This window comes from Megalops cyprinoides, chromosome 9 (assembly GCF_013368585.1).
Source record: "Megalops cyprinoides isolate fMegCyp1 chromosome 9, fMegCyp1.pri, whole genome shotgun sequence".
Taxonomy (NCBI): Eukaryota; Metazoa; Chordata; class Actinopteri; order Elopiformes; family Megalopidae; genus Megalops; species Megalops cyprinoides.
The window spans coordinates 30,358,836-30,373,520 of record NC_050591.1 but is presented as its reverse complement, the minus strand read 5'-3'; the positions used below and the strand labels follow the sequence as shown (position 1 = coordinate 30,373,520).

The window sequence follows — 14,685 nt, the reverse complement described above, 5'->3', positions numbered from 1 at the left end:
TTAAAAAAAAACAGCTGCAAGTTTCTAGTAAAAATGTTTCATAGGATTAAATGAGGAAACACAGATACTGTAGCATTTTATTTATTTTAATGTATTATTTCAAATTGGAGACGTTTTATTTTTGGTAGTTTGTAATGTCTTTATTGTTATTTTATATGAAAGACTATTAGGAACCTTTCAGAGTTTGATCAAATGTATTATTTTGTCTACATTCAATATTTTGTCTTGCAAATGTGCAATGGGAAAACTATTTTACTAAATTATTCTCTTAAAATGTATTCCTGTACGTATTACCTTTTCTTACCAGTCAATACCATGTGCACTAAACGCGCCATTTATCATAAACCTTATGTGAACTCCCCATTGACAGGTAGGCTACGCTGCTATCCTCAGGACTAGGGCAACTGGGCATCATTGCTCTAATTTAACCTGTTTGCGCAACCGACTATCACCATTAATAAGCTGAAATGGTTGATGAAGTGGAAATATTTTTTGTATAAATAATTAAGTCTTTCGAAATATAGACGATTTAACGCATAAATAATTCTATGTACGATATCTCATGTATTTATTGGATTATCTAATTCGCCTGTCAGGGATCAGGGGCTACGACTCGCCAGGAACCACTTTCCTTCCTCAAACAGGAGCATGTCACAGTGTTTTTATTGTATTATAGTCATGTGAGAGAACTGTCCAATAGCGATCGCCCATGGATCTCTGAATGTGGTGTGTTGTTTGATCGTAAACGGAATACCAATCCAGGTTTATCAGTGCGTTTCTTCGATACGACGGGCGGTGGTTGGTCAGGCATACAAAACCAGCACACCGGTACCGGTGTTTGACCAGAGCTTCGCCCGTAGGTACAGTGGTACTTGTGCTCTTATGGTAACGTTACATGAAGCCGTGAGGACGCGAGTTTTGTTCCCTGTCGTCTCTGATACCGCGGTTACGTCGTGTCTTAAACTAACAGGATATCTACAAATGTCCATCGTATCTGGAGCGTTGTAAAACCATGGGGTTTGACTAAGTTTGCTGCTGAGCAAAGTTACCGTTATTTCCACTTACAGTATTTGGAAAAAACTGCGAAATTACCTCACGGTAATTTTTTTCTGTCAACTGGCCTCTTATGTAATGGGAGGTAAGTGTTCTTATACTTGTAAACTGCATTTTGCTTAAAAATATTTATTGTTTACTAACGCATTTTCGCGTTAATTATCTTTCCGAAAATGAGTTAAACTGTTTATGCTCCAAAACGTAGTGATACAAGTATACAGATCTACTCTGGTGGTACACTTAAACGTGTGAGAACATGAAGGGAAAACGTGTGAATGCATTTAATGTATTTCAGACGTAAAAATTAAGTTCGCTGTTCTTGTAGTCTTGGGGTAGGAAGGTATGTAGGGGATAGGTAATATTTGCAAAAAATGGCAACTGATTTAAGTTTTCTGAGCATTTAACTGATGGGCCATCACAAGAGAAGGCAGCTTTAATGTATTATCTTAATGTCTTCCAAAGAGAAAAGTAAGCGTCTGCTACTCGTTTAAGAGCTAAATTAAATTTGCAGTCGTTTTAAGTGTAGAGTGTTGGAGTAATGTATGCTTATCTCTAGGACACCATTTGGGAGATTAATCATTGCTGATAGCCTGCTTTTAATTTCTGAAATGATGTTGAATGCAAAAGCGTCGGAAGGAAACCAGGTGCAGCCGTTTCCTTTAATTATTCATATCCGACCGGCGCAATTGAGTTTCCACGTGTCTACAGAAAAGACGGTGATGAAAGCTGACGGAAAGCACGGCTGTATGAACGCGCAGGTGTTGTGGTCTTTAGATGGCGGAACTGGTTGACGAAACCATTACTAAAGACTATGCCATTCGGATGAGGGTTTTTTTGGCAATTGTGAATTGCATAATGGGACGGCCATTTCTATACTATGCTTAGGTTCCGATTGTTATGAAGCAGGAGGGACGCCACGGAGGTGACAAAATAAGGTGTCTCGATTGGTAGTTCTGTATTGTTTTCCCCCGTACCACTCAGCTAAGCACAGGTGGTTTTGTGGTAGCTTTGTGATATAACGCCTTATCCACTAGAAAGGGTCTTGTGGTACTTATGCTGATAATGAATGAGGCACTCAGAATACGAAGGCTGGCAAGCTACTTCCCCTGGCATTGTGACTGCTCTAGTTATTATTCCCACATTCACTTACCTCACCTCCACAGGCATAATATCCTGTTTTGCTAGGAACTGGTTTAATCTCAGATTAGAAATGACTGTGCACCAAACAAACAGTTATTATAATCATATCACAAAACAACGCATGAACTGTTGGCAGTGGACAATAAAACACCTAAAACAAAGTTTTGGAGGCAGTTTAACTCAAGACATTTAATGTAACTGTTGAATGGGCAGGAAGTCAACCAAAGATGATAGTAAAATTGATTCTGTACCTCTGGCCCACATTGCTTTTTGTTGAAATCTCCTCCTCCATGTATAAATGCATAATTCAGATAAAGATGCTGTGATTTTAATGAAGTTGTTCTTGTCACAAAGTTCCAAATACCACTTGTTAAGCTTGTTAAGGTTATGTCATTGCAAGCACAGTATTAAGGGCATGCCACAGTATTTTTCAGTGTTGCAAAGGGGATATTTATCACTAAATGTGCCCATATTTGGAGGGTCCCAGTTATAACTGTAAACTAAAAGACTCTCATTGCTACAGCATGGACATTGGCATATCATGTATCCTTGTGTTAAATGGCCAACCAAGCTGAATGGCACTTCAATTCAGTACTGTCAGAAGCAGTTGAAATCTGTATAGAGAACAATTAATCACCTGCTGGGACACCTCCAGCTTTTGTGATATCTCTGAATCCTTCAATCAGTCTGCAATATGTCTTACTCATTCGGTCAGATGGGGAGACTGTACTTATCTCTTATTATGTTGTGGATATTATGTTGATATTGTAAGACAGTTCAGAGGATTATGTGAGTCATTCTGTCCACCAATGTTACTAGTGTGCATTCATTATAAAATCTCAGTGTCAATTCATGAGAAATATGAGACAAAGTATTCTAATTTTCAACCATGAAATCACCAACATATTACTGGGATCTATATTCAAGTGCTGTAGACAAAGAAACTAGGAAAGAAAATCAAGTTTTATTTTTATTACCTCATCAGTATTCGTAGGGGATAGCCTCAGAGCCATGCTCAAAATAGCTGATCATTTATTGATTTTCATTTTCACCTGCCTGAGTCTGTGTGAATGCAGATCTTTTTGAAGGAAGTCATTATTTACATGAAAGAAAATGTGAAACAAAACATGAAAGTTCTGTACAGTGTTTGGAAAAGAAAAGCAGGGTTCAGTGCTGTAAAATGTTTGAATCTCAAACTGATATACACAGCCCTAATATCTTTTCTGTTAGATGTAACTGCATATTTATGTTGTAATGCATTTCATAATGCTGTGGGTTATTAATATGCACTTTAAGTGTATACTCAATTAGTGTGGATCTTACAGTTAATGTTTTTTTTCTCACATAAAAAATAGATATCTGCATTTTCCTTGAGAAATGTGAAGAAACTTGAAATGCTCTGTGGTAGCTGAGTTAAGCTGTATTCTTCTTTATCTTGGTTTTTTTTGTGACAGATGTGTCTGTTTCTCAGATCCGCCTGGCTGTCTAAATTTAGCCACCATTGTTATTCAGCTGGCTTTTAGCACAACTGAGGTTCACCGCTTCTTATGCAATGTCTATTGAGCCGAGCAGTTTGGTGAATGGAGAGGGATCCTGAGCAGAATTCGTCTCTGACAGCCCTGCTCAAATCCAGATCGCAAGGGACGTTATATAAAGGTTTGTTTTGGCTCCTCTTTTCCGGGGGAGGCTGTCCAGAATCGGTCTTGGTGGTAATGACTGTCCAGATGTTTCAGCTTCTGAAGCCTCTGAAGGTGTCCTGCACTGAATTGAGGGAGGACGGATCTGCATAATGTTAAATGAGAAATCCTCCCAGGTGTCAGACGAGATCCTCTTCTCCATTACATTACATTATTGGAATTTAGCAGACGCCCTTACCCAGAGCAACTTACATCAGTTACAGGTTTTTACAATGTTATCCATTTATACAGCTAGATATTTACTGACGCAATTGTGGTTTAAGGGTAGAGCAGCAGTGCCCCCATGGGTAATCTAACCAGCAACCTTTCAGTGGCAAGTCCTGCTCTTTAACCACTATACTACACTGCCACACATACAGGCACAGGTTTGCATACTCTTTTAGTTGAGCATGATATTCCAGACATCAGCCACCGGAGGCAGAGTGGCAGACGTATTTTTTGTTTTCAGGGTGACATTCGAGGACGTGGTGCCCTCCCCCATGCGTTGATGTGATTCAGCAGTGACAGCTTCTGCTTGCAGTCCGCCCTGCCGTGCTTACGAAACCCTGGCGCCCCCGAGGTCCGACCTGCAACCCTTCACGTGGAGCCTGACCCAGAATGACAACCAAGACGTTAACAGGCACTGACGTTTTAAGGAAAGACTGGGGAACGTACCATACTTTAAAAATTGTAATAGTGCAATGCGAAAGGCACAGTTCAGGTGACTTCGACAGCTGGCATTAATGTGGTGCCCCCAGTACGACGCCACATCAGATGTTTTAGACTGCGCTGGATCTGTTTACAGCAGTCCGCAACAGCGTGTCCCCAGTCAGGCAAGTGGTGTGTAGTCCTCTCCGATGCCTGTGTTCTGCCTGTTTTGAGCGTGCTGTGCTGTGTGTGAGCACAGGGAACGTGGACCGCACAGCGCGCTCTACTCCGGGCTGTCCGACTGAGCGCTGGGGTTGCACAGACTCTCCTGCCCTCGTTCTCTGATTCGCAGCTGTCCTCGGGCAGAGCTCTGGGGTTGCACTGTCTCTCCTGCTCTCGTTCTCTGATTCACAGCTCAGACTCTCCTCCTCTCGTTCTCTGATTCGCAGCTCAGACTCTCATCCTCTTGTTCTCTGATTCACAGCTCAGACTCTCCTCCTCTCGTTCTGATTCACAGCTCAGACTCTCCTGCCCTCGTTCTCTGATTCGCAGCTGTCCTCGGGCAGAGCGCTGGGGTTGCACTGACTCTCCTGCTCTCGTTCTCTGAGTCGCAGCTCTGACTCTCCTGCTCTCGTTCTCTGATTCGCAGCTCAGACTCATCCTCTCGTTCTCTGAGTCGCAGCTCTGACTCTCCGGCTCTCGTTCTCTGATTCGCAGCTCTGACTCTCCTCCTCTCGTTCTCTGATTCGCAGCTCAGACTCTCCTCCTCTCGTTCTCTGAGTCGCAGCTCTGACTCTCCTCCTCTCGTTCTGATTCGCAGCTCTGACTCTCCGGCTCTCGTTCTCTGAGTCGCAGCTCTGACTCTCCTGCTCTCGTTCTCTGAGTCGCAGCTCTGACTCTCCTGCTCTCGTTCTCTGAGTCGCAGCTCTGACTCTCTTGCTCTCGTTCTCTGAGTCGCAGCTCTGACTCTCCTGCTCTCGTTCTCTGAGTCGCAGCTCTGACTCTCCTGCTCTCGTTCTCTGAGTCGCAGCTCTGACTCTCCTGCTCTCGTTCTCTGAGTCGCAGCTCTGACTCTCCTGCTCTCGTTCTCTGAGTCGCAGCTCAGACTCATCCTCTCGTTCTCTGATTCTCAGCTCAGACTCTCCGGCTCTCGTTCTCTGATTCGCAGCTCTGACTCTCCTCCTCTCGTTCTGAGTCGCAGCTGTCCTCGAGGGCAGAGAGTGACACGCATGGAGCGCTGCCGCAGTCTCACTCGGTGTGAGCTTGACGTCACCGAATCGCTGCGGAGTGGCGTCGAAATCCGAGTCACATACATGGCCCGGCTGAAAGTATGCTAAAATGGTCAAAATCAAGCTTTTAATGAGCTTTCTTTTAAATGATTCGCTTTTGTGCCAGCTTAGTTGTTGGGGGCATGTTAGTGCCGTGGCAGTGCGTTTTATTTCACTGTGTGGCTGTGCACAGTGAGCTGTGGCCACCCTGAGTGGAGACACAAGAGGAGAGTGAAAGGGAGGGACACTGTGACTGAGCAGATTAACAAAATCCGCTTTTGGCTCCAGTTTTTTTTTTTTCCTGGGGGGTGAAGAGGGGGCACAGAGCCTAAATACCACAGCTCCTTTTTATGCCACATGATCCTTCATATTTTTCACAAACTGAATTTGTGGGGGGGGGGGCAGGGCACAGCTTGGCTTATAAGCAGGGGCACTACTTCCTCGAACTGCTGCCTGAGCAGCATTGCTGAGAGTTTGGATTCAAGGCGGTATTGATTCAGCGGGATGTACAGGTATTGACTGGTTTTTTTGGCTGAGGCCAGTACTGGCAAAACACCAGTCTGAAGTCAGTCCAGTAAATGACTAGGCATGTTATGTCTGGATGTCTCTCTTTTCTTTTACATTGATTTTACAAGCCACTTAACCTGAAGTTCCTCATTAAATGTCCAGCTGTATAAATGGATTAACATGCTAAGATTGTAAGCTATGCTTTTTGCACTGGAAGCATCTGGTAGCAAATGTGATGTAATTACTGATGAGGCAGTCAGCTCAATATAACATAATAGCTAGTCAGTGGAGGGAGATGGCTAGCTATTTAGTCGTCTGGTTACAAATCCTGTTCACAGTTCATTGGACTGATGCTTTTGGTAAAGATGATTATGCCACTCATGTAAGCTTATATGGAAAATCATTGAAGCTAATCACTTAGTATGTATTTATGCAACACAAAGATCATTTCTATTTCTTTTTCATGGTCACAGTGTTTTTTTCATTTACCAGTATGAAATCTAAATTACTGCATGTAGCTGAAACTGAGCTGGAGACCCGGTTATATATATGGGTAGAGAGGTATAACTATCAATATGCAATAAGAATAAACTTAATAGTATAGGACAGCTGTGACCCTGGCCATGACTGCCAAGGATCTGCTTCCTAATGTTAGTCTTTATTTGTTGTATTACTCTATATATATATATATATATATATATATATATATATATATATATAATGTGTATATATATGTGTGTGTGTAGAAAAAATATATGTGTGTGCGTGTGTGTGTGTGTATATATATATATATATATATATATATAGCCTATTACATCAATGTCAAAGCAAATAATATGTAAATATAACTTTGCAGAACCATCTGATTCAGTTCCTTTCATAAAGATGGAGATTTCTGTTCAGTGCATGGGTTTTATTATGATGAACTGCACAGCTCATCAGGTTATTGGTACTAGAGCAATATACTGTATGGACCTATAGTGCTTGATAAAAACCACAAAAAAGCCTGTAATGTTGACTGTGTCTTTAAAAAATAAGCCATAGCATAATCTATGAAAATATCAATGATTCATGATTAAAACTATTTCTGCAGATGTTGCTCCGAAGAGTAAGACATATGGAAGCCCTGTAATTTGTCATGAACCAGCAATTACTGTCTCATCGTATAATACCTGCGAATAACGGAGCGCTGAACAGCACAGCTAAAAGCAGTGCTTTGCATTCTAATCAGTGCAAGCTGACAAGCCTGCCTGGAGAGCGAAAGGGAAAAAAAATCCCCATCGAAAGGGAAGACGCTATAAATTCCCCATCGTCTCTGCTTTGCCGGTTCGTTGGAGCCATCAGAGGGGGAGCTGGGGAGGACTGGAGCCGGCGTTCATTAACGATAAGGGGTCTGCCACGCTGTCCGGGAAACGAGCTGCGGGCGGGCGGCGTGATTGCGGAGGTCATTTACATCCGCCACTGAGAGGAAGTGAGTGGCGTGGCAATCAGCACCTTGTATTTTTACGTGCTCCTGACACCAGAGTGGCCGTAGAGTGGGAGCAAACGAGCGGTGCGGGTCCGTAGCGGGTTCCATTAATGCCCTACGTCTGTCTGGCGCTGCCTCGGGCTCACAGAGCGAGACCGGTGTTCCACGGCCATTTGTGATGAAACAGCTCAGGATGGGCTGTAATTAACGGCCTGCCTTTATCTGGACATTGAAGTGGCCTGGCAATGAGGAAATCAGCTCGGGCAATTGTACGCTGTTGACCTCCCTTGTCCTTTCATTTAAACAATCCACTTTGTCCCTTTAAATCTAATGGCGGCGTTGTCTTTGTTGTGTGGATTTCTCCCTCACTGATGTTGCGTCGTCTGTTTTAGGGATGAGACGGGGCGAGGCCGGTTTATGAAGGAGGGCGGGGGGTGCCAGCGATGGAGGAGGCCGCCAGCCTTCTGGAGAGGGAGCACGTGCACAGCGTCTACGAGAGGATCGCGCCCTACTTCAACGACAGCCGCTACAAGGCCTGGCCCAAGGTGCGGCAGTTCCTGCTGGAGCAGGAGCCGGGAAGCATTGTTGCAGACGTGGGTATGTGGCTGATTGTCCTCTCTACCCTGCCATACCTCACTCTCCCCCAGCACCTCACAGAAGAGACTCCTACTCTACAGTACACACTCTCTCATAGCCCCATACTGCCTTGTTCATTTACCTTTCACTGCCTTGCCTTGTACAGCCATAGACGCTCCACCACGCTTCCGCATCTGTCCCAGCTGACTGCATCACTCTTCCCCATTTCTCAGTATTTTACCATACTCTCGCTCCCATACCGCCCCATCGTTCTCTCAGCCTTTCTTTACTCTTGAGTACTCGCCTCTGTCCTCCACGATGCCCTATGCTTCCTTACTTACTGTAGTCTTGTGTGGTCTTACCAGACTGTCATATATTGTCTTCTGTCCCTTGTTTTGTATCCCACATGGCATTATGGGAGTTTGGGATTTGCCTGTTTACATTACGAAGCAGTGGTAGTTGTGTGTGTGTGTGTGTGTGTGTGTGTGTGTGTCGTTGCTCTTGGCGGACCGTACTTTTTTTTTCCACCATGCCAAAATTAAACCTGTTTTCCTTTTTTTTATGTTCTTCAGAGAAAGCGGCACAGCGCTTGCCTCAAGCCTTTTATTTCCTGTTGGATCATTTCATGCTCCTCGGTTAGCTCAGTGATTTGTGAATGCCTTATTCTGTGCTGCCTCCAGCAGTCGGCCGCTGGTTTAAAATTTCAGTTACTCTCATTTGAATAACAAATGTGCTTTTTCACAGTGCCAGGTGCCTTTAGTAATACAGATACCTCTGTGCTGCATGTGCTGACACAGCCACCAGATTCACAGAGAGCTCTGAACTCAGTCACAGAGACAGGAGATATAACACCTCCAAGGAATTACTTGATTTGTAGGGGGACTTTTGAAGCACCACACTAACAATAGAATTGCATTTTAGCAGTGCATAAATGGCAAATCACTTGCTATTTAATTTAGTCTGTATATTTCGTTTGTTTACATATTTAGTGCAATGAAGGGAATGCTTTGCCATTTTCCCTTTCCTGTCTCTTTATGAGCATGGCTTAGATTTCCCTAACACACTGACTGGGTTTTCACCGCAGGCTGTGGCAACGGCAAATACCTCAACATCAACGATGACGTATTCAAGCTGGGCTGTGACGTCTGTCGCCCCCTGGTGGATGCAGCACGCAGCCAAGGCTACGAGGTGCAGGTGTGCGACGGGCTGCGGCTGCCGTACAGAGATGGCTGCTTTGACGCTGTTCTGTCCATAGCAGGTACGTACAGGACATGTCTACATGAGAGAGGACAGTCTACATGAGAGACAAACACAGCGATCATAGCACATCCTATGGGTGGCAACGTAGTGTAGCGGTTAAGGAGCAGGGCTTGTAAATCGAAAGGTTGCTGGTTCGATTCCCCACACAGGTACTGCTGCTATACCCTTGGGCGAGGTACGTGACCCACAATTGCATCAGTAAATATCCAGCTGTATGAATGGATAACATTGTAAAAACCTGTAATTGATGTAAGTCGCTCTGGATAAGAGTGGCTGTTAAATGCAAATAATGTAATGTAACGTAATGTCCTGACATTCTGGGTGATATGATCATATTCCTTAAACGGTCAAAAAACACTGACATCACCCTCCAAGCATTGACATCGCTATCCAAGCAAGCTTGTGTCCCTCATTGGTGTTAGACTGTCAAAAGGGCGCTGTCCCGCAGCGGTTCCGGTGCGGCCATTTGAAGTCACATCGCGTTTGCCCTCGCACCCACAAATCCGTGTAATTGAGTGCATCTGCTTACACAACACTGAGTTTGCCTTTGTAGAGCAAATATCAGATGGCATCCAAGCACAGTGAGCACGTGTGCAGAATGGCACTGCCGTATAAGCTCAGAGCTCATTGCTTTAAAACGCTTCGGGGAAAAATGTCTGCACAGATGCACATCTTTTGTGGCTGCCTTATACACTGCCTCACAAGGTGGTGGAGAGATGTTAGAATGGATTTAGCCTCTGCAGCCAAGTAATGAAACAATTTGAACAGCAATCTTGTAAACACAATCCAATCACAATACAATTTGGACAGGACAGTAAGGGTAGATCTGTTTTCGCTCTGGATACTGTGATGGTCATGGTCAGGGGCAAATAAGCAACATTGTTGAATGAATAAATGATAAATAAAAATCTTAGCCCTGTGTGGAAAATTGGAAAATTGTATAAAAAATTATGTTTTGCCTGGTGCCCATGACTGTGACATAGGAGATGCAAGATCATAATTCACCCAGACCCTATGTTTGGGGACATAGGGCTATTGAGCATCAATTTGCTGTGTGTCATAGTCATCTGTTTGCAGTTAAGCAGATAATGTACCTTTATTAAAGGAACAAGTGTTAAAAAAAGAAAAAAAAACAGCTGAGTTACCAGGTTACCAACAAAAAGCAGTCCCCGGACAAGGCCGGTGGGCATTTGTTGCCGAGGCAGCTGAGTCACCAGGCAACGCAGGGCACATCTTGTGGGAATTATTCATGTTCCTGTTCAGTGGTGCAACAGGGTGAAACTGATGACACTTTTGTGCAAAGGGGAATCGCAGGTTTTAGTGCCTGTGAGAAGTTGTTGCATGGTAAGTTTCCATGTGGGAAGTATTCATGCATGTTCCAAAGAGTCTGTATGGCTTTATTGGTTTTGTTTCCAGTACCAGATTCTTTAAGCAAATTATGAAAGCATTTTTGTTGCAAGACTTAATGTATTTTGGGGGGAAAAAGTCCCGTTTGTTTAGTCTGTGATTCAGAACAACCTAAATCACCACCCACTTAGAGTTTGCATTGTTAATTGTGCTCCTTGTGGGGTTTTTTTTTCCTGTTGTTAGTCATCCACCATTTGTCCACCAAAGAGCGGCGTATCCGAGCGATTAGGGAGATGGCCCGCACTCTGCGGGTGGGGGGCCGGCTCATGATCTACGTGTGGGCCATGGAGCAGAAGAGGCGCAAATTCGAGAAGCAGGACGTCTTCATCCCCTGGAACCCCAACCCCCCATCCTCCCCCGCCAAATCCCGGAGGCAGGCTGCCAAAGCACCCAGCGGGGGGGGCCACGGCGATGCAGGCAGCGACGGTGACAAGCACAGGAAAGTGAAAAGCACATCGTCCATGGCGGAGGAGGAGGATGAGGACGCGGCCGGTGCCCGCCACCAGAGGTCGCAGAGGCTGTGGTTCTTCTCCAGGTCGCTGGACTCAGTGCTGGATTTCGGGAGCTTGGCCACACCCAGGCCCCCCACCAGGGAGCTGAATGGGTCATGTGCCCAGGTGGGGGACGGGGACGGGATGAGGGCATGCCGGCGCGGCCGGGGGGCGGGCCTCATTAAGCAGGTGTCCAGCCTCTTCTCCTCCTCTGCTAACAGCTCCGAGGAGGACGTCTTCGGCTCTGTGACGGACCAGCGGGGGGGCGGGAAGGGGAGGAGCGAGGGAAAGCAGGCCGTCTACGGCACCATCGTCCACGGGTGCGGCTCCGTGCCCCTGCCTGACCTGGTCATGCACCAGAGGGAGAAGCCGGAGGAGACAGGCAGGGGCGACGGGGACGCGGAGCTCCGGGGGACACCCCCTCGGCGGCAGGCCAGCTCGGAGTGTCTTGGGGAAGACGAGGAGGTGAATGGGTGGAACCGGGCAAAGCCCACGGACTCCTGCCTGCGGTACTACCATGTGTTCAGGGAAGGGGAGCTGCAGGAGCTGATCGAGACCCACGTGGAAGAGCTCCACGTTCTGCAGAGCTGCCTAGACCACGCCAACTGGTGCGTGGTAGCCGAGAAGGTCCAGGTGTGGAAGATTTAAGCCTGCGAGAAAAGCTCAGTGTTCTTTTAAGAGTAAGCCTTTAGCTTATTTTTAATCAACATTTCATGTTTCTTCTTGACTTTATATTCGTTTTTAGTCATTTTAGTGTTCATTATTTATATTTTTGATTTAAGGTACCATGATCAAACTGCGTTGCCTTGGAAGGTAAAAGCTGTGTTTTAGAAGAACGTCCCTCCCAATTATTACTTGTGTGATTTTTCCTGAAGCAATTAATTATGGGCTGTTGATTTGAAATTCCTCGAGATGGAGACAGACTGCTACACTCAGGTGGGTCCATGGGGAGTAGTTTTGTCTTCAGTTTTGATGCTGCTATCAGAAGAGGTCAGATTTTACAAAACTGGCCTTTCTTTGCCAAGTAGCCATGATAAGCTGTTATTTGAGAAGACGATGAAACCATACACCATTCTGAATAGTGTTTTCAGTTGTATATGTTGCGAGTCCATGTACGTAGTTTTGTGTGATTTAGTTTTTTAGCCAAAGAGAACCAATCCAGATGGCATCCTTGTCCAGTGTCATGTTTATCATAGAGTTAAACATGTTCCTGAAGTAGAGCAGTGTTTTTTTCCTCTCATGCAACAGCTGCCCATTACCTGAAAACACATCTCGACTTGCACGCAATTGCCCAGCACTAAGCAATGTGAACAATCTGAAAAGCAATTGGTTTTAAAGTGTGTGTGTACATATATTTTTAAGAGAGCTGTCAGTTACTGTGTGACTTTGTCTTTTAGATGACTGTAGATACCGTGCATATCAGCTGCCGTGTTACCTTTTAGAACTAGAAAGTTCTGTAGATGTGTCACTGCTGACGAAGCCTCAGAAGTTTGCACGTTGAGTCTTCGCTCCAAAACGTGAATATCTGTGCTCTTACACTGCCTGCAGATGTGACATCAGTATTGTTCTGAAGCCTGTGTAACCTGACTTGTGTTTGTGCATAGAAGTGACTTACGATGAAAGTTACTTTTGTGGATTTTAGAATTTTTTTTTTTTTTTTACCAGTTGGCATGAATGGTTGTTTGAACAGTTTTGTTTGCCATTTACTTTTAATCTGCTTGTATTTATTTTATTCTGTGTCTGTTCACAAAATAAATACCTTTTTTGTTTTTGAAAAAGAGGTACTCTGACAGTTATGACCTGATTCATTTGTGAATTTAAAGCTAGTTTTGTCACAAATAAGCCAAAGGCCGTCACAGTGCCAGAAAATGCCATTCCGTTTTTGCCCTCCTCTCTCCACTGATGTGTACTGGTTCACTGTATGACACCGGGATGCCAACTCAGCTGCAAACCGCTGAGTCAGAGCAGTTAAGCAGTGTGGACAAAAGAATTTAAAAGTAAAATGTGTTTACAAAAAACATTTCCCGACTCAAAAGATACTCCTGGAGAGAGAGATAAATAAATTTGTCTCTCTATAAATAAATTACAGAAAAGTCAATAACATGTCAAAATGTCAGTTTGCATTTCAATCCCATGTATTAGTACAAAAGTAAAGTTCAGCCACACTGACTTAAAAAGTGTTTTTTGGCTTAAGGCAAGGGTATAGCTCAGAAGGTGGTCTGTTACTGTTGTGCTCTGCCCCCGAAGCAAGTTACATTTTCAGAGGGACTTGTTTGGTTGCAGTGCCTTTCCAATGATGATGGAGCATGATAGGAAGGATGAAGAGTCTGTACCTATCTTAAACATGTCCATTCAAAACAGGAGTCTGCTTCAAAATGGTGATTGCTCTGCGATTTAACACATGGCACTGATTAACAAAGGAGCTGAAATTTTGGAAAGCCAAGTGTGTGGATGGTGCAATGATTCTTTTCAGTGATCTCTTGTATGTACAGTGTAAACAACAAATCCGGTTGCCACCTCCACGTAATTGTCAATTCAAACGATACCCTGTTCTCTTGAAAACCAACGCATCTCATCCACCCTTTTATTTGCGCAGGATTTTCAATCAGGAGGTCCTTTGTGTTGTCACAACTGGGCACAAATTCTTTGCATTTTTTGTGACAAACATTTATAGGATTAAATTGACTGTTCATGCTCAGTAAGCAATGACAGATCATAATATTCCTTTAATCCCACAATGAACACAATGATAACCACATGTAATGATATTCAAGTCAAAGCATACCATCTTGAGGTAGCTGGTATTCAGTACTTTACAAGTGGAAAACCATTTTAAAATGGATATGTGAAAATAAAACCTGGCACACTGCTTTTAGGATGTCAAGTATAAAAAAAAGACAGTGTGAGGTGTGTTTTGGAGGAGAGGCAGGCTCACTTAACTGTAACAGCAAGAAACCAAGACACTCCTCTGTATGATAATAAAAAAGTCTGGTATGTCCAAATAGCAAATTACAACTGGCAGAACACCAATTTCAGTTGTAAGACTGATATTTGTCAGGGCTTGATCTAATATAAATAAGCATAGCAGGCCAGTCGTCTGTTTGCCACAGGTAAGGTTCAGAGATTTTCTTCATGTCTTTGCTTTTTCTGTAGCCACTCGGTGAGCCCTTGCTGACATGGGGTTGAGAACA

At 44.3% G+C, this 14,685-nt stretch overlaps 1 protein-coding gene across 4 annotated transcripts; it reads left to right on the top strand.

Annotated features, from left to right (window-relative positions):
* The first annotated feature begins 739 nt into the window (after positions 1 to 739).
* trmt9b (tRNA methyltransferase 9B) lies at positions 740 to 13,033 on the top strand. Of its 4 annotated transcripts, XM_036537237.1 has the most exons (5): positions 740 to 1,138; positions 8,153 to 8,357; positions 9,421 to 9,594; positions 11,187 to 12,174; positions 12,277 to 13,033. In XM_036537237.1, exons 2-4 carry the CDS (start codon positions 8,204 to 8,206, stop codon positions 12,140 to 12,142), a joined length of 1,284 nt encoding a protein of 427 aa, XP_036393130.1. In that variant the 5' UTR covers positions 740 to 1,138; positions 8,153 to 8,203; the 3' UTR covers positions 12,143 to 12,174; positions 12,277 to 13,033. The 4 variants fall into 4 exon arrangements, with proteins under 4 accessions (XP_036393130.1, XP_036393129.1, XP_036393127.1 ...); XM_036537236.1 differs by having other exon boundaries at positions 740 to 860; positions 11,187 to 13,033; XM_036537234.1 differs by having other exon boundaries at positions 11,187 to 13,033.
* Positions 13,034 to 14,685: the final 1,652 nt, after the last annotated feature.